The sequence below is a fragment of the Phoca vitulina genome, unplaced genomic scaffold (assembly GCF_004348235.1).
Source record: "Phoca vitulina isolate PV1807 unplaced genomic scaffold, GSC_HSeal_1.0 scaffold2, whole genome shotgun sequence".
NCBI lineage: Eukaryota > Metazoa > Chordata > Mammalia > Carnivora > Phocidae > Phoca > Phoca vitulina.
Genome location: NW_022589705.1, coordinates 23767332 through 23787528, shown reverse-complemented (window position 1 = coordinate 23787528; position 20197 = coordinate 23767332). Strand labels below are relative to the sequence as shown.

General features: G+C 46.1%; 1 protein-coding gene across 1 annotated transcript in view; it reads right to left on the bottom strand.

The window, feature by feature from the left end:
• Window positions 1-20197, bottom strand: part of ABCA4 (ATP binding cassette subfamily A member 4) — a 132682-nt gene that overhangs the window by 2351 nt on the left and 110134 nt on the right. Inside the window, exons 39-49 of the mRNA XM_032423312.1 lie at window positions 17288-17411; window positions 16796-16925; window positions 14605-14725; window positions 14096-14158; window positions 12788-12894; window positions 10227-10368; window positions 7324-7458; window positions 6430-6533; window positions 6252-6344; window positions 4200-4449; window positions 3357-3443 (exon numbers count right to left, since the gene is read on the bottom strand). Of these exons, the coding sequence (XP_032279203.1) occupies window positions 3357-3443; window positions 4200-4449; window positions 6252-6344; window positions 6430-6533; window positions 7324-7458; window positions 10227-10368; window positions 12788-12894; window positions 14096-14158; window positions 14605-14725; window positions 16796-16925; window positions 17288-17411 (1356 nt within the window). The remainder of the gene's footprint in view (window positions 1-3356; window positions 3444-4199; window positions 4450-6251; window positions 6345-6429; window positions 6534-7323; window positions 7459-10226; window positions 10369-12787; window positions 12895-14095; window positions 14159-14604; window positions 14726-16795; window positions 16926-17287; window positions 17412-20197) is intronic.

The following is a 20197-nucleotide window of genomic DNA, read 5'->3' as shown; positions in this document are numbered from 1 at the left end:
GTATGGTGACTATGGTGAGCATTTGGTAATGTATATAATTGCCAAATCACTACATTTTCACAATTTATGTTGTATACTTGAAACTAATATAATATTGTATGTCAACTACACTTCAATAAAAAAATAAAATTGCAGACAAAAAAAAAAAAAAAAAAGACTAAGGGTCAGAAACTGATCTGAGTTGTTCCTGCTTCTGGAAAACACATGTGATGGTCACTAATTTATAAGCCCCTTTAGGACGTTACTAAGTTGACTGATCATCAATCACCTAGTTATCTATTGAAACCTTGACCCTCACTTGTTTCCATGAAACAGATTGTGACATTCCACAAACCTCATCCGGAAGGATATTTTCCAGTACTAAGTCCTTTAAGAATTCAAAGCATTCTTGATAACCAGATACACTGCTCTCTAGATAATGAAATGCTGGTGGTGGTCCTCACTCACAAGTGAGGCTGGGAAGCCACCAGCCTGCTGAACTTCCTAAAGCTGTGCTGTCACGTGTGTTTGGAGGCAAGTTGTGAATGTTTTCTAGGACTTATTGAGAGAAACAACCTTCTTCTTGTTTGTAAGAGACATTAAGGGAAATTGTTTCAAAGTGGTATAATATAAACAAGAATGTAATTACTATTTTTTCATGACATTTATTTATATACAACGTTTTACAAGAGAATTTTTGCAAACCTGTGTAAAGGTAGTATGTCATTAAGTCACAGGGTTTTAATAAAAAATTTATTATAAAAATATACCAATTTAATAAATGTGTTGCAGTAGGTTTTCTATTACAACATTTGTATACTAAAATGTGACAAACAAAATAGAAAAATGGTCACATCCAATAAGGGGGAAAAGTTTGGAATTAAATGCTGCAGATCACAGATCATCAGCACCCCTTACCTGGCCCAGAGATGACCTGGTTTTAGCTCTCTGAGAGAGAATATACCAGGTTGGGGTGGGGAGAACATTGGTAGTTCTAGGAAACACTTTTGCTACCCAATGAGTTATCAAAGGGATTCATAACTGCAAGTGGCTTTCAAAGAATAATTTTCTACAGGTGTAAACACCAAGTATAAGATTTATAAATGAGGAAGAGTGGCTAGAAAATCTAAGCAGAACTACCATTCCCTAGACAGATGCCTATACTTAGGCATTTCTGGGTCCTCTAGGGTGATGGGGGTAAGGTTAACCTTTCAAAGCTGTCAGGTCTCTACTAGACAAGAGGAAGGGGAAAAATTCATCGCAAGCATGGCTTTGGAAAGGAGTGTTTCAATCAGTGGTAAGATTTGTGGGTTTTTTGTTTTGTTTTGTTTTGTTTTGTTTGCAACTAAGAAACTGGTGGGAGGTTCAGCTATAAAGGAACATATTTAAAATAGTAGAGTACATTTAAAAGTTTTCAAATGTGATTATACTAAGGAGCAATTATACAAAACAAGTCTCAACTGCCATATATAGAGAAAGATAGCTTTTGCTAAGATAACTGGAAAAGATGCTTTAGGTTCTGCATTATCAAAGCAGTGCAGCTAGTATGTGGTGTGATTCATGAGTAAACAGTATCCTGAAGAAGGCTTCACTATTCTATTTACCACTTATGCTCACCCTTGAAGAGACAACAGAATTTTTATAAAATCTGAATTGATGTAGTAAGACAAATTAGCACTGGCCGAAAGTCTGCCTGCCTTTTTTTCAGAAGTAGATAGCTTCAGGACGCTTACTTTTTCTACATTTTGAAAAATTCTATTCACAATCATTTTATCTACTACTTTTGGCTAAAGTTCCAGTGTCTTTAAGCTTCAAAAACAGAATTTGAATTCCATTATTCCAAGCTGATTATTTTAATCTTTTCCACACTTACTAGAAGAATATATGTATCTACCCTGAGTATAAATAAAGCATATATTATTATATATCACTGATGTAATCTAGAATCTAGGAGTAGAGTCCATCATTATAACTTTATTCTGGAACAAATCACCATAAGGTATGTATAGCTATATGTGTTGAAATTGAAAACTTGTCCTTTGAATTCTTTGGTTAAGAAATTTCTAAATGTGAAATTGGGTGATTTAATAATATCAAATGCAGATGAGAGATCACTTAAAACTTCTTAGGGAGTAAGTCCAGAAGTAAGGTTATATAATTTTAAGAAGACAGCAAACAAGCCTCTAAGTGTTTAGTTCTTTGATTGGATAAAAAAATATGATATAAGTCAAATACTTAACAGCTTTCAAACTTATTTAAAAAATAAAATGGGGTGAAACATTGAAACTGAGAAAAAAAAAGAAACTGGTTGGAGGAATGAGAATTTTATAGGAAATAAGATTTTGCACATCTTTGCCTATTGGAGAAATGCTTTGATTTTATTCTCCAGGTAAGTTTGGACAGAATGGCTGAATTGATTTGTCCCATTAAAATCCCAGGCTTGGGGCACCTGGCTGGTTCAGTCAGTAGAGCATGCAACTCTCAATCTCAGGGTCATGAATTCAAGCCCCACATCGGGCATGGAGCCTACTTAAAAATTTTTTTTAAAAAATTCCCCAGCTTAAGCCAAGGCACTTGGATCCCAGTGCCTCTTCCAGTACTTTTTCTAGTGCTCTCTCTCTCTTTCTGGGGAACTGGGATGGGGTAGACATGCTCCTTACATGGAGCACAATGCCAGGGCAGGATCCTGGAAGCACCTATCCCAAGAGTTATCATAGGCCAGGATACACACTTTCTATTGCTTCTTCCTCCACCATCTTGAGATATTTTTTTAATTAATTAATTTTTTAAGTAATCCCTACACTCAGTGTAGGGCTTAAACTTACAACCCAAAGATCAAGAGTAGCATGCTCTACCAACTGAGCCAGCCAGGCGCCCCTTGATATTTTTATACAGAAAAACAAGCCCTCTTCCTAAAACAGACAATAATCTTGCTCTAACCAAATATGTCCACCATTGAAATGGAGTGCCAGTTAATTTCTTTCCTTTGAAACTCAAACACCTGACCCAAAACATAAATGTCAAGTATCTCAACAACCCAAACATTTTAATACTCTCTCCTATTTTCCCTGCTTCATATTTCTAAAACCCAAGTCTTTTCACTATAAGCAAAAACATATGGGAAAGTTCTTTTCAAAAATGCTCTCCCACACCACCCAGATAGCTTCTTGATTATAAAAGGAACCTCCACAACCACTGACTGAACAGTCCCTCAGCACAGAACTGGTGGGGAGTGGTGGGGAGTGGTGGGGATGTGGTATGGGGGTCACTCTCGTGGGAGGCATATCTGGGCCTTGGGGCCCCTCAGGCTCAGTGGACCAGTCCCAGAGCTGAGGATCTGCCTCAAACAGCGGACTACGAAAGAGGGGCAGGAGTACCTTGGCTTGTTGGCTGGCTCCAGCAGCACGAGGGTGCAAGGGGAGGTCATGAATTTCAGCCTGCTGTTTAGCAAAATTCACAAATACCTGGAGACAAGAGTAGGAGAGCAAGAGTAGGTAGATGTTTCCAGAAAAATGGTTTCCTCGACCCATCCACCCACCCACTTTCGGTCTCTCTCCCACAGCTAATGCACAGCCCCCCTAGAGCAGCTGCGTCCTGCAGGACGGGAGGGTGGCCCACCCACAAGCCCAGCCACCCATGCCCAGGGTGGCTGGGGGAAGTGGTTCATGGGGAATTCTTGTCTAATGGATATACAGTTTCAGTTTGGGAAGATGAAAAATTTCTGGAGATGGATGGTGGTGATCCATTTCACAATAATGTGACTGTACTTAATGCCACTGAATTGTACACTTAAGAATGGCTAATTATGTTATATATACTTTGCCATAATAATTTAAAAAAGTGATCACATTAAAAACTCTGATTCATGGTATGCAGGCTTATCAAAAATCCCCGAATTGAACACTTTGAGTGGGTGCATTTGATTGCTTGTAAATTAAGCATCAATTAACATTGATTTGAAAAGGAAAAAAAAAGCCACCACCACCAACCAGGAAGGATGAAATAAAGTCATAGTGCAGTGGGGAAGGATGACGTAGTCAAGGAAATTTGCTGATGACTAAAATATCGTTAGAAGACAATTTCGGGTCTACCAAGCTTTACCCTAACAGACAGAGGAACCAGAGCATTAAAAATCAGGCGTGTGGTGCCCCCTCTCACGTGCCTTCCGGCCCAGTCTGCACACAGCCCCCCTCCACACATGTGCCTGTCGGGCAACCTGCCTGGTCCAGCGTGGTCTGCGTGACGGAGTACTCCTCGATGAGCAGGCTGTCCTTGTGGGAGATGAGCAGCCGGAAGATGCTGGCCAGGGAGGAGGAGGAGACCTGGAACTGCAGCATGTTGTAGTGTCTCTCCCTCTGCACGCTGCCCGGGAAGTTCCCCTGGAAGAACTGCTCCACCAGATTCAGGTTGGGAAGCAAGTCTTCCTTCGGGGATTTGATTTTCATCGTGACAATGTAGCCATCTCCAAACCTAGGCGACACACAGGGTGGCACGGCATGGGCCTGTTAGTAGCCGGGCCTGAGGCAATTCCAAAATAAGGAATAGATTTGCCAAAAATATTGAGGATGAAAGGCCCATATGATAGACCCTGTGTGCATGTTTAAAACTAGTAGGAGAAAATCCGTGACAGCTCCTGGAAAAAATAGTTTGATACTAGTTTGTAGAGGTCCAAACGTCTGTGTGGTGAAGTGAGTCACCAGACCTGTGTCACAGCTTCCTGGGTCCAACTCCTGGAGGCATGGATGCTCCCCGCTCCTTTCCCTCCCATTTACCTGCTGAAGTCAAAGGTGGTTTTAGCCCCTTGTGGAGATCACAACCCGCCCACGAAGGCCTCTGGAACTAGTGTTTACTCAGTAATGGAAAGGCTGCCTCCTCCTTCAAAGAGCTCCCTAGGAGGGCACTAAGACTTGGGGAGGCAGCACTTCCCTGTGGAAACTTCCAGAACAAATGGGAGCTACTAGGGTTGGGACCATCAGCGTTTCCCTCTTCCCCTCACCAGGTGACCCACAGGTGAATACAGAATGGTCCACCAGGGAGTATGTGCATGGCCAGCTGGCTTCCTTATATCTTATGTCAGGATATACTGTGTCAGTTAGAATTTATTTCAAGGCTCCCTCCATGACCAACAAACAAGGGTTGCTCCCCTCTACAATAAAACACCTTTCCTTTCAGCTCTGGAAAACTGACTGCCCCTCCACATGGCAGATATTCCCCTCTCACCTGCTCTACCATGAGGATACTGATGAGAGGGAAAGCAGTAGGGAGTCCACACATGTCTCCTGCAGTTGGACCCAGGAAGCTATGACACGGCTCTGGTGACCTCATATGCTGAGCTGACGTCCCCCCTAGGTATTTGTCCAGCATCCAAGCTGTAGTTGCTCAAGAAATCACAGGTCAAATAACCCAAATGCAGCTAATCTACTAGACCTTCCTCTCAGTCACTTATCTGCCCTGATGCATATAAAGGATGATGTGTCTTAGGCAACAGTCCCACGGGTACAACAAGATGAAGCATTTCAGCCTAGATAAGGTTATGTACTGTTCCTTCTACCAACTAGCACAGTGACTTTATATTCTGGGCTCGTAAAAAGTGTTTGTTAAATAAATGAGTAATAACTACAAATCTACCCTTCCTAGTTTATAAAGCATATCAGAATGCAAGGAAGCATGGCATTATTATAATAATCTTATTTTAACTGATCAATTTTGGCTTTGGCACACAAAATATTATTAATAATGCACTATTGACAGCAGTTTACAATTTATGGGGACAGGGTAATCCTACTGAAGATTACTTAGCATTGTTGGTTTGTCATATACTACATGGTCACTTCTCAAACTCAAAAGCATAAACATGTCTGAAAAGAAAACTGATCCTCAGGCTATTTGATCTCCTAACCATCCCTATGTTGGTCATAGACTCTTATTAGGTCATTGGTGCTGGATCTGTTGGGATAAGTGGGGGGATAATGAGACAGTGGTAGTGACCCTCCCTCATCCCCGCCAGGCTCTGCATATGCCCCAATCAGAACCCCATCTGGAGACTCAGGGAACCCTCAACCACAGGCAATTAGCCCAATATAGAGAAGTTTCTTTCAGCACAGCAGCTTTCTCTGTCTGCCGCTGGGGAGCAAGGCCCAGGCCACATGCCTCTGCCCATGGGGTAAGGGCAACAGGACCCTCCCAAGTGTCAGTAGAGAGCACGGGGCCTAGTTGACCCCCCCACCACCACCAAGGAAGGTAACAAAGTCAACCCCCCAGCCCATCCTTACTTATACTTGAGGTGCTGAATGGTGCCCAGACACTGTAAGGTGCCCTTTACCATGATGGCCAGTCGGGTACACAGAGCCTCACATTCTTCCATGCTGTGGGGTAGGAGAGAGGAAGTAAGGAGGGGGGAGGGCTCCTGTCTGCCCACCTCTTCCACCCCAGCCCCTAGGAATCTCTTGCCTGTGGGATGTGAGGACCACAGCTCTCCCTTCCCTGATGATGCTCACAATGGTGTTCCACAACATGCGGCGTGCCTGGGGGTCCATGCCTGTGGTGGGTTCATCCTGTGGGGAGGCAGAGAGGGCAGGGAACTGGGCTTGGAGCCAGCCTTTCCTGGTTACTGCACCCTCCTTGGCTGACTCCCTCTGAGCAGCTCTGCTCTCTGGCAGACAATATACAAAGTGCTCCCCCCTCCCCAAAGTGAGCAAGACTTGAGGAATCCAGGCTTCGGGTAGGGGAGGCAGGGGGTCAACCAGGACAGTAAAGAGACATTATGCATCTCCATTGACCCATTTCAGCCCATCAATGGGTTAAGGTTGATTAAGGCAATGGCAGAATTATCTTGAAAATTAAAAAAACCAACAAACTTACACATAATTTGCAAGGAAGCAGACAGATAGCCCAGGTGACTTGTATGAGTCACTGCCCAGCCCTGTGACCCCTGCCCTCAAAAACCCCCGACTGCATGGGCACAAGGGCCTTGGGTCTGGTGCAGCTCCAGGGAGAATCTCATGAGCCTCTGATCCAGGCCAGTGTTCTGCCCACTTTGCAGCCTGAGCAGACTTCCTCCAGCAGTAATTTCTGACCAGAGGGGCTGAACTTCCCTTCTATGAGCCTGTGGGCCCATAAGAGACTTCCCAGGGGCTCAGAGTGAGAATATGTTGTGACTCCAGTTTCCCCCAAGAGTTGTGAACCAAACACTGGGTTGATTTGCTCAAAGCAAGCAGTACAGGAAACAGTTTAGACGAAAACAGATGGCTGCGTTTTCTAAAGCCGCTGGCCCAACCACAGAGGTGCAGCTCTTGGTTCAAGCCCTCGGGCCCCTCTGTCCCCACATGTCCCGGTAACCCTCACCAGCAGCACCAGAGGTGGGCAGCCCGTCAGAGCGATGGCTGTAGAGAGTTTCCGCTTGTTGCCTCCACTGTAGGTGCCGACCAGGCGGTCTGCATAGAGAGACAGGCCCAGGCTCTGAATACTCCAGTTTGCCACCTAGGGAAGAGGAAGAAAACCCACTGTGAAAAGACAAACAAGCTAACCTCCACCAATTCGAAATCTTAGGCTCCCAGATCTCACACCATCAGGATGACAGATACAGCTAGGCTGACACAAGGCCACCTACTGGCTCGGGGGTGGTTCATGGGCTTCAGGGCCCAGACATCCCCTTTCCATACTGTGCCTTACATTGCCATGTGGCTTGGTGCAGCCCCTGGAGAAATGACCCTCAGCCTTACGAAGGGCAAGGCAGTGCTTCTCACCCAGGGTCCCAGACTACGGGTAAGAGGGGAAGAGTCCCAGGGTCTGATGGTGGGCGTCAGACCCGTTGCTTCCACCCTTCAACAGGGTCACACTTGAAGTCTGGTGCATCTAATATATACGTATCGAGCCACTGCTATGAGTCAGGCACTGTACTAGGCACTGGAGAATAATGGGGAACATAGCCATTGCTGTCATACTCACAGATGGAGGGGGGTATGACACACAATCGAACTAAACAGAATAATGACAGATTGTAAAAGTGCTTTGAGGAAAATCAACGGAAATTATGACAAAGAATACTGTGTGTGTGTGTGTGTGTGTGTGTGTGAGTGTGCGCAGGAAGAAAACTAGAGAAGTGAGACAAGCCTACCATGTTTCTACCTTCTGTACTTATTGTACCTCTGCCTGGAATGTTCTTCCCCTAGATATCCCCATGGCTCACTTTGTCAGCTCCTTTAGGTCTTCACTCAGAGGTCACTTCCTCTGTGATGTTGGCCCTGTGCCACCCTACCTAAAAATTCTTCCCTACTTTATTTTTCCCCTACCGACTTTTCACTTTCAAAAATATATTTTACTTACTTATCTATTTATTATCTGTCCTTCCCACTAGAATGTAAGCTTCACTTTTAACTTCTTATTTGGAATAGTTTCCAACTTACAGAAATGTTTAAAAATAAGAATAATACAAAAACATTCATAAACACTTTACTCTCTTTTTCTCTCTCCCTCTCTTATGTTGTGCGTGTGCACAAGCACATACATATGCACACACATAGGATTTTTTCAGAGCCATTTAAGGTATGTATCGTGGCCCTTTACTCCTAAATACTTTAGTGTCTACTTCCTAAGAAGAGGAATACTCTTACATAACCACAGTACAGTTTTCAGTGTTGGTAAATTTAACATTATTCTGATACTTTCATCTGATCTACCTTTCATAGTCTAGTTTTGCCAACTAGCCCAATGATGTCCTTCATGGCATTATTTTCTATCCAGTACAGGATGCAGTCTAGTGTCCATTACTCAGTCACCGTTGTCCACTTAGCTCCTGTGATCAGGAACATTTCCATAGCCTTTCTTTGTCTTTTGTGACTTTGATACTTTTGAAGAGTACAGCCCTGGTATTTTTTTTTTTTTAATAGAATGTTCATTTGGAGTTTGTTTGATGTTTTCTCATGATAAGATTCAGGTAACACGTTCTCAATCAGAATATTATGTATTGTTGTGTCCTTCTCAGGGTATCACCTTTAGGGGCAGGACATGTCCAGGTGCCCCTCATATAGGATGTTAATTCTGATCACCCAATTAAGGTGTTGTCTCATTTCTTCATTGTGAAATTATGATGCTTCCCCCTCACAACCAACAAGCAATCTGTGGCAGATACTTCTAAGCTATATAAATATCTTGCTTCTTATAAAAAAATTTCCCCTAGATTTAGCAACCATGGATGATTCTTGTGCAATCCAATCTTTACTATGATCACTACAAAATGATTTTCCAATTCTAGAATTCTTCCACCCTAATCAGTCGGCTCTCAGCATTTGAGTGTAGGCAAGAACCATCCCTTTTCTCTTATTTATCTATTTAACAGTATGGAGTTATGAATTCCTCTGTTGTCCCCCATGTTTTATAATTGATCAGGGTATTTATTATTTTGATGTTCAAACTGTACCCCGTTTGGCTATGGGGAGCCCCTTCAAGATGGCTCCTGTGTAGCTCTGACATGCCCCCCTCCTTTTTTTAAGCACTTCACTTTCTGGCGTAAAAAGATGTTTCAGGCTCGTTTTATAACTATACTGTCCCAGCCCTGGAATTTGTCATTGCAATAGTGTTATAATAGCATTGTATGGTGACAGATGGCAGCTACACTTCTGGTGGGCATAGCACAATGCATGGAGTTGTCAAATCACTATTATACACCTGAAACTAACGTAACATTGTATGTCAACTATACTTCAATAGAAAATAGTGGGGGAGAAAAGTAGAATTCTGCATGTGCTCTTTTGCCCTTTGCTTTTTTTACTTAACAATATCTTTAGGAAGTAACTCCGTATCAGTTCACAGAGATTTTCTGTGTGTGTGTGTGTGTGTGTGCATAAGACTTTATTATGTGTATGTACCATAAATGATTCAACCAATCTCCTATGCCTGAATATTTAGGTAATTCCCAATGTTTTGTGACTCTAATGAATGAATAACCTGTGCATATAGATTTTGCCCTGTGGGAGGTGTATCTCTGGGGTAAATTCCCAGAAGTGGGATTGCTGAATCAAAGGGTAAATGCATACATTGTTTTGTTAGATAGGAAGCCAGAGATTTTCTTGTTTTGTTTACTACTATCCCCCCAAATATAACGGTATTTGGCATATAGTAGACACTCAGAAAGCATTTGTTGAATGGACAGTATGTTTCCACTTTCCCATCTCTAAATAAATTAACTCTCATGAAATAGGCTTAGGGTTCACCAAACTCCTGAGTGGCTACAAGAAACCATTTTTTACCCTCTCAATTTCATCTGCCGGTACACCTCGAAGCCGGGCATAAAGGTAAAGATGTTCTCGCCCTGTGAGCAGGTCATCAATTGCATCAAACTGAGGACAGTAACCCATATTTTGATGGACATCAGATATATTGGTTAAAATACTGCAAGAAGAAAAAGCAATTAGCAAGTTTTCTTCAAAGGCGGGGAGTGACAACAGAGCTGGGGCTGGAGAGCTTCTGCCAATGGGATAAGCAAGATACCTCTTCTCTTCTGCTTTACTTCAGAAATGTGCACAACATTTATGAATCAAAGCAGGGGCCCTTTGGTTAGAAACTGATGAACTTCTGGAAATCTGAGATTTGAATCCAATAGATCTTTCCAAGTTTCTTTGTCTAGGATAAACTGAATATCTGTTATACAAAGTCAGCTTTAGTTTTGGAGTGGATCACCTCATATGTGGGTTTAAAAACAAAGGGAAGATCAGACTTTAGAAAATGACCAGTGAGGGGCGCCTGGGTGGCTCATTCCGTTAAGCGTCTGACTTGTGATTTTGGCTCAGGTCATAATCTCATGGGTCTTGAGATCAAGCCCTGCATTGGGTTCCTTGCTCAGTGGGGAGTCTGCTTAAGGTTCTCTCCTTCTCTCCCTTGCCCTCTGCCCCTCTCCCCATTCAGTACACACACACCCTCTCTCTAAAATAAATAAATCTTTACAAGGAAAAAAAAAAAGAAAATGACCAATGATTTCTGATCCCTTTCAGACATTTGGGACATAATCAGAGAAGATGCATGCTCCCTAAAGGAAGTAAACTTCTCCATCTGGGCTTACTGGCAGAGATACAGTAAATGAAAGGGAAACTAGTCAGATCCCTATCCAGAGCAAGAGACTGGCAGGGAACAGAGAGGAAGTGAATTGAGTTCTATCAACTCTCTTTGACTGATAATTCTCCCCCACTAGAAAATACATTGCCTTGATGAAAAAATAAACTGTCTAATCTGGTCTAATCTCTCCCTGCTCTCCCTGCTTCCCCTGTAGCTTAGGATCTATGAATAAAAGATGGATGCAACAGGATGGAGACAGAGAGGTGCCATGCAGCCCCCCACTATAATAAAAAGTACTTCAAGTGCAGCTGGGCCAATTAAAACCACCCAGGGAGGCAAGGAGAGTACTTTGCCAAGTTCATGGGAGCTGCCCTACCAGTGGAACCCAATCCTGCATCTTAAACCTACAGTTGTGTTCCAGTTTCCACTTCATCTAGCTCCCATCTTCTAGGTATCAGGCTGTGTCTTACTTGGACTGTCATCTGATGTCTTATGGTAAATGCCATTATATCCTCCCGCCCGCTATCCCTTGGTCCCCCAAGACTCCTTTTGTTACCACTGTCAAGTTACTTGCTTGGTTGCAGGCTAAGCTGGATCTGCAGATGAGACAGACTCAGCCACGGTCTGGCTTCACCCCTGCTTGTTCCTTTGCTCTAGACCCAATAGGGATGGCTGGGGAAGGCTGGGGAACCAAATTCATCCTGGCTGAGCCATGTCCAGTGGGCCTTCAGCCATGAGGCTGAGGATGGCTCCCAGGTGAGGGAAGGAGGCCCGGGTCAGGCAGATGCTGAGCAGAAGTCAGCACTGCGTAACTCCACTTATAAACCAGGGCAGAGGGTTCCTCCAGGCACATCTGATGCCTATGAGCTCTGCCGCTCAGGGAGCAGCCTGGAAAGTGGCAAACAGCGTAGATTTGTGTTCCTGATCCTGCGCCACAGAGGACCAGTCTGTTTCCTCACACCTTGTTACAGAGTGCAGCAGGCACCCTTCAGAATCCAAGGACACATGCCAATTTTCCCTTCATAAAGCCTCCTTGGCCTGGCAAAGCCAAGCATCAGCACAGAATAGCCAAGTCAGACTAAAGCCCATGAAGGCTCTTAAACCAGCCCTCATCTAGAAACTCGATCCAGAGAAAGGGTGCTTCCCCACAGCGGTTCTTAACCTGGGACCCAGGGATCCTGCAGGATCATAAATGTGCTTCAGGCCTCAGTAAATTTCCTTAAACTCTTTGCAAAAATGTATGGAGGGAAATAATGGGGGATAATGGTGTGTGTGTGTGTGTGTGTGTATTTTTAAAGACTTTTTTTTTTTTTAAAGTAATCTCTATACCCAATGTGGGGCTTGAACCCACAACCCCAAGATCAAGAGTCACATGCTCTACCAAATGAGCCAGGCAGGTACCCCAATAATGGTCTATTTTTATAGGAAGAAAGTACAAGTGTTCATCAGATATTTAAAGGAGTCTATAACCCCAAAAAGACTAAGAACCACTGACAAGGTGCTTCCTAGAAGTTTCCAAGAATCCATGCTTACAGGGGCATGTCTTAACAATCACAATTCAATTCAATTTCCCAGAGAGTCTGTGTCTTGTACTTTTTAGACCATGCTTTCTGGGAGGCCTACTCTTCTGCACAGATCTTCCATGCTCTTAGGATCATCCTCAGTACAGGGTCTGAGGCTCACTCTCCCTATGCTGGGATGGGAGCATGGCCCAGGACCTGTGAGAGACACCCTGAGACAGGAGGAGCAGGACACTCACCTCTTGCCTGCTACCATGGCATCGCCTGAGGTCACTGTGGTGTCCCCAGTAAGCATCTTGAATGTGGTTGTTTTGCCAGCTCCATTCACGCCCAGAAGACCAAAGCACTGAGGGAGAACACACAGAACTGGCCTCGTCCTAGAACCCTCACCCTAGAACCCATCCTAACACAGCCCAAGGAGTGGGGACTGTGAGGCCCTAGGGCAAGCGTGTGGGTAGGTGGGAGACACTTCCGACCTGGGCGGCCATGATGGGGGCCACTAGCCATGTGCTACAGGAAGCAGAATTTGCCACCTCGAGATAAGCCACTTTGGTGTAAGGATGAGTTTGAGCTGAAGGCAATTAAGCAGCAGCAGATACAAGAAAAGCTCTCTGGGGGCACCTGGGTGGCTCAGTTGGTTAAGCATCTGCCTTGGGCTCAGGTCATGATCCCCGGGTCCTAGGACTGAGCCCCGCATCGGGCTCCCTGAGCAGCAGGGACTCTGCTTCTCCCTCTCCTGCTCCCCCTGTTTGTGCTCTGTCAAATTAATAAATAAAATCTTAAAAAAAAAAAAAGAAATAAAAGTTCTCTACCCTCCCCTGTTTGCCTAAAAGCAGGACATAAATTTACAGGGTGTCCTCTCTTGCTCTTAGCCTGGAGACAGCACCAGAGGAATCTATAACAAACATTACTAACTAACATTTATCTACAATCAGTTTCCCCCATATTTGCCTTTTCTATAATTTGCCACCCCTACTGACTCAAGGTCCTTTTCCTTTGTCCTGTCACTTCTCTAAAAATGTATCATTCCTTTGCCGAGATGCTATATAAGCCCAAGTTCTAACCACCTCTCATGTCATTTATTTCTGATCATTCCCTAATAAATGTCTGTCTGTTTTTCTCTTCTTAATCTGCCTTTCATCAGTCCAATTTACAGAGCTCTATGCAGAGAACCCAGGAGGGTAGAGGAAAGAGGATTTTCCTCCCTTATGGTGACTGCTGAGCACTTGAAATGCATCTGGTCTGAACTGACATATGTTATACGTGTAAAACATACCCTGGATTTTGAAAACTTAAAACAATAACAAAAAAAGAATGTAAAATATTGCATCAATAATGTTTTATATAAATTATGTGTTGACATGACAGTATTTCAGATATATTAGGTAAAATAAATCATCAAAATTAATTTCACCTTTTTTTTTTACTTTTTTCATGTGGCTGCTAGAAAATTTAAAATGACCTCTGTGGCTGCATTTGATTTCTCTGTGATAGCCCTGCTGTAGGTGGGGAGAAGCAGCATGCACAGGAGTCTGCAGGGCACCCACCTCTCCAGGGCGGACTCCGAAACACAGCCTGTCCACTGCTGGGCTGGAGGTGCCCGAATAAACCTGCAAGATGCAGAGAAACTGGACTGAGAACCAAGAGAGGGTTAGAGCGGGAAGGGAAGAGAGAGCAAAGAGCAAAGGATGGGTTAGGTGAGAACTATCGACGCGAGGAGGTTACATATTGGCACAGGTGTTCAGAGGGGTGTTGTGAACCCCAGGAAACCTCGAAGCTGACCCACTGTGCAGAGATGGAAGGGAGAAGCATGAGTGAGGCTCAATGTAGGGGTTCACGCTGAGGCCCTGTGCCGTGCCCAAGATGAATACTGGGGAGAATGCACTGGAATTAGGTGTTCTTGGAAGGCAAGTTATAACACAGCAATGACAACCTCACATAAAAGTAGGAAAATGAACTGCTTGTGTAGGCATATTGCAAGGCAAATTACAATGGTGTGCCATCTGTGGATCCAACTGGCACCTCCAAACTAACTCGTTTACACCTAGTCGCTTACCTTGGTTAGTTCATTTAGCCTTAAGATATCAGTTTTATTTCTCCCATTAATAATTCTTTGTCTTTCTTCAGCCACATCATCATCTTCATCTATGATAGGCTCCTTAGCAGGCTCGGCAATCCTAGAGGAAGGAAAGGGAGAGGATTGGGTTGGTGTGCAGTGTCTCTGGTTTCTAGTCCTGGCTTCCCCATGTGTGACCTTGGGTCTGTCACTGAACCTCTCTAAACCTCACCCCCTTCAACCATATGGTGGGGAGGGGAAAAGAATGTCTGCCTCATAGGACTGTGGAGAAGACGAACTTGGCCCAGCATCCGGCACAGTCAGAACTCAAAACCTGGCAGCTGATACCATTACTACAACACTTCATCTATGGTAAGCACTCAGTAAATGTCACCTGTCTCCCACTTATCTCTTGAACTAACTCCTCTCCCAACCATTTCATCAAGCCTTGGTCCCCAGCCCCTGCTGGTCTTCCCTGACTCACTCCCAGCCTCTACAGGCATTTCCAGGGCCTCAGCGTTCTCTTCCTCCTGTCCTGCCAAACAGAAGCCTCCCCATCCTTAAAGACACAGCACCTCTGAAACCCTCCCTGACCACCTTGGCCTACAATCTCACTGGCCACATCTAATTCATCTCAAAATCTTGTCTTGTCTACCATTTATCCAATCAACCTATTTTTCTCCATCTCCCAATGCCCCCACTTCTATCCAAGCCACCACTGACTCTTGCTTGGGTGCCAAAATGGCCTCCTGTCTGGTCTCTCTGCTTTTAAGCCTGGCAGATCATTCACCTGACTGATTAAAACACCCCAACAGCTCCCTGCTGCCTTCAGGCTTAAACTTGAAGTCCTCACCAAGGTGAGGGGCATTTCAGGACTTGGCTCTGCCTACCTCTCCAGGCTCCTCTTTTACCCCTCTCACCTTCCCCCTTCTGTGAACTCCCCACAGGTTAGCTTGTCTTCTACCAAAAGCACCCTTTCTTCTGCCCTTCCCTTCTTCTCTTTGCCTGGTTGCCTCTCAGCATGCGCATGGCTGTGGGCTTCCTGAAGCCAAAAGTCCTGGAGTGCTTCTCTGGTGCTGTTTCAGGCCCAATGCCGCAAGACTTGCTCAGTTGTTTGACACCAGAGTTTGAAGCTACCGAGTCTGTTTTGGTAAACAAGTCTGCCTTCTCCCTTCTACTCCAAGGTCTCTTCAAGATGTGGCCAAAGCTGTAGAAGGGGGCCTTTGAGGGCCAAGGGTCCCATGGACATCAATTCCCCACACTGTCCCCCATAACTAGCACCACTTCCTGGTCACGTCATTTTATTCTAAGTGTGTTGGCACCCATTATCTTGTTCAATCCTCACAGCCCTGTGAGTAGGGAGGTCAATTTGTTTCTAGTAACTCGATTCCCTATGGATTAAAACCTAAACCAAGTCCTCTGTATCTTTATTGACATGTAGCCTGACTCAGCCTGAGAGGATGAAAGGATAAGAAACAAAACACTGTCCAGGAAAGCATGTTCCAAGGGCCCAGTGATTTGCAGTTCAGGGCCCTGGGCTGAGACCTAGTGAAGGTCAGCCTGGATAGCGGAGGGACAGCCTTCTGGAAACCTGAGTGCCCATGTCAGAAGGAGGCAAGTCCTGGGTCAAGAAGCCAGGGAAGAATGGCACAGCTGGGCTGGGTCACGGTAGGCAGTCACTGCCGCCCCCCCCCCAAAGGGGCACAAGCCCTGTCCCTCTCCCTTCACACTGCTCCTGGCTTCAGTCGCCCTGGATATCACCCCATATACTCCCTATCCCCACTCTCATATCTCCAATTAGCAAAGGGGCCCACTTTGTCTATTTTCTTGTGAATGCCTAAATCTATTTCCCAGTACTTTGGATCTCCCTTAACTATTATCATTTGTAAGGCTATCATCCAACTTAAAATGAGTATCTGTTAATGAGGTGAGAGGGATTAAATATTAGCAACTGAAATTAAATACTGTATTTTAAATGCTTTAAAGTTTAGATTCGTTACAAATTCCAACATGCCTATTTTAATGTCTCTCCCCTTGTGTTATTCAGAACAAGCCAGGCTTTAAGGGTATAAAAAGCCATCACGGAGTGGGGCTGGTGAGGAAACAGAGGACTACATGGATGTGAAGCCAAGTCCCTGGACAGATGCAAGGAGCTGCCCTTGGAACCCTTATGGCAGTGGCCTGAACGTACCATCGGGTGAAGAAGAAGTGGTGCTGGATGAGGAGAGTCAGGAGGAAGTACACCACCCCTTCTGCGGCCATGGCAACCAGGTTCTTCCCAATCAGGTCCCACTGGAACGGATTTGCAGAGTGCTCCTCACCTGCGGACAGGAATGAAGTCCACTCAGCTGCCCCAGCTGCCCCCAGAGACCTAGTCATAACGTCTGGCCCAGCTAGACGAGGCCTTACTCGAAGGAGTAAGCGGGAGCTGAACCCAGGCCTCATCTCGGTTGCTCGAGTCAGAGTAGGGAAGAGTCGGAGCCTGCTCTTGACCCCTCCTGTGGCTCCTCAGCCCCAGAGACAGAGGCAACTGATCCCTTCTGGGCAGAAGGACACTCCCATACCAACCAAGTGTCAGCCGGCTCCAGCCCAGGCTGCAGGTCGGGCATAGGAGCTCCCGAGGCAGCCCGCCCCCGCCCAGGTGGTCTGGGGCCATGTTCCACGGGTCTCAAAGGCCACCCACCGAACCGGGCGTAGACATCCGTCACAGCCTGGCTCAGCGCCAGGTCAATGAGGCCCCGGCCCAGGCAGAAGTGGGGGAAGATAATGAGCAGCTTCCTCAGCATGGCGTTGAATCTGAGCAGCGGCTGAAACATAGAAAAGCAGGACAGTCAATTGTGGGGACTGAACCCACCTACCCCTCCTAAGCGGGCCCAGGGGAAGGCCTGCAGACAGCGGGGGCCTAGCAACCAGGCTGGCCGCAGGAGGGATCTGTCACACAGATAGGAAGGTGCTGGAATAGTCACAGGAGGCGCCAGCAGCCAGGCAGCCTGCCCGGGTTGCTGTCACGGCAGACTCACTCGGGAATTACACACGAGCCCCCCAAGGCATTTGCTCCTGGGAGATGCAGCAGCTGCTGGGCGTGCGGCCCAGGCTCTCTCCTTTGGTACAGCTGTGAGCCGTGAGCTCTTTCCTCTGCTCTTAGCCCAGCTCGTGCCACAGGGGAGAGGGGCCCCGTGTGTCTTCCAGCTCTGCTCCTCAGCCCCCAGAGGACAGCTAGGTGTGTGGGGGTGCTGCCAGTAGAAAAGAGGGCCGGGGACTCTGGTGTGTGTGTTGAGGTGGGGGGACTTGTTTTCAGAGGGTCAGACTGTGCTTGCTACTTTTGCCCAGCAGTGTTGGGCGGAGAGAGTCTCCCCCAAGATGGCAGAGGGGACACTGGGGGGCGAGGCTGACCAGGCCACTGCTGCCCACTAATCTGGCCCCTCCCTACCACCCAACTGGCTTCTTCCTGGCCTCCACACCTTTGCTCACATGACCTCCTCTCTCTCGCTCCCCTCCCCATGGCCCGCCTCTCCCCTCCTCCCAGCCAGTGCTCTTGTGCCTCTAGGCCTTTGCGCCCCCAGCTTCTATTAACCATTGCTCTTAGGAAAGAATGCTCTCTCCCCTTCTGTTCTCTAGAAGATTCCAGGCCTTCTTTAGAAAGCTAGCTGGAGGGGTGCCTGGGTGGCGAAGTCCCTTAAACATCCAACCCTTGGTTTTGGCTCAGGTTACGACGTCAGGATCATGAGATCGAGCCCCACTTTAGGCTCTATGCTCAGCGAGGAGTCTGCTTGAGATTCTCCCCACCTCTCCCAAATAAATACATAAATAAATAAAATCTTAAAAAAAAAAAGCTAGCTTGAGAAAATCCCTTCTCTCAAAAGCCTTTTCAGATTTCCATGTAGAATACCTACTTCTCTCTTCTAGTACTTACAACATTTTCAGCCAGGGCTAATTACTTCTTACTTGCCTGCTGGTCCCACTAGTCAGTGGTCCCTGGAGGATAAGGACTGGGTCCTAATTATTTTGGTGTCCTTTCTAAATACCTTCTTCAATGATTAGCTCATAGTAGGCACCTCATTATTTATTAAATGGGCTAATAAAATCCTACTTATTCCAGGCCAGGCTTAATTGATTTCCTTTACCCAGATTCTCCTGAGCCCTGTAGCCCAGCAGCCCAGCTCTTTTGGCCCATTCGGATCTGCAGTGTTTTATCTGTCTCCTTCCCTTGCTGTTCTATCACACACTGTCTTGTGGAAGGTCAGGTACTGTGGTTCATTTCGGTTCCTAGCTTGGTGCACAGATCATTTCTTGACTGGAAAGGGAGTTCCTGCAGGGTAGGACAAGCAGGTCACACATGTTTACATCAGCACATCCGTCACATGGTGTTCACCCTGTTGATACCTCTTGACTTGGTAGGAAAAGCAGCTACTGGGGCCTGGGAGCCTCCTGAGGGATACTGGGAATCTCTGTAGCATCTGCTTCTCTCAGGACTTGCATGAAAGCAAACAGCATTTCCGCAGGGGAAAGGGGTTTGCCCCGTAAATGTCGGCTAAACGAATATAGCCCTCAGGAGGGAGTGTTCTGAGTTGCTTTGCGCTTCCTCTTTAATTTTTCTGAAGTAATGCAATCTCTTAAGATGTAGTGGGCTGTGAGCACATGACAAACAGCTCTGAAGAGGAGCATTTTCAGTCTGCCAGGAAGCTCTGCCATCAGCAGAGTCCATGTTTTTTCTCATCCATCTCTCTTCTGGGGTCTGACTGCGACATGGTACATTTTTTACCAGTCATGGGACAAATGGGGTTTTGTGGCAGGAAGTCTGACAAGGCCTGGGGAAGCATCCGTCAGGAGGCCATGGGACTGGGGGCGAGTGCACATTTGCCTTAGGTCCTCTCAGCAGGGCCCCGAGGTGGGAGTGAGGACAGGAGCCACAGGACAGCAGCACTGATGTGCTGGCGGGTGCCCACCCTCTGAACTCGAACACCTAGTGAGGGAGGAACAGGCTGGAGAGGCCATTGGGGACACGGGCGCTTGGCGAGCCTGCCAGTGCTTGAGGGCGCTCCGGGCCGCCACAGCCAGGCGCAGACACAGCCGGCTGTGAGTGGGAGTGGGGCACACGGACAGCCCTGGAGCCATTGCCAGTGGCTCAGGGCTTAGCCTGGCCAGCTCCTTCTGGCAAGGAGATGTCTGGGGAGCGGGACAGGACGACTGCACTCCATAGCTCAGAAAAGTGAGTCATTCAGCACCATACATTTCTAACCCTATCCTCAGAATTAAGTTTCATGTAGAACAGTAAATGTTACTCCGTTACAATATGGGTAAGAAAGTGGGAGAAAGAAAATGTATGCGTTTGCTTATTTGTTGCCAGAACACCTAAGAAACTGAAATGAAAGGTTGCCTCTGGAGAAGCAAAGCAGGTGACTGGAAGACAGGGGTAAGAAGGAGACTTCCTTGTATGCCTTTTGCTGCTTTGAAATCACATCAATGCACTCACACATGTATGTGTGAATGTGTGTGTGTGTAGAAAAACCTAACACCCAAAGTCACCAAGGAAACTCTGAAGGAGTAAGAAAATCTAAAAGCTTAGGATCACAAAAAGTCATTTATAGCTTGC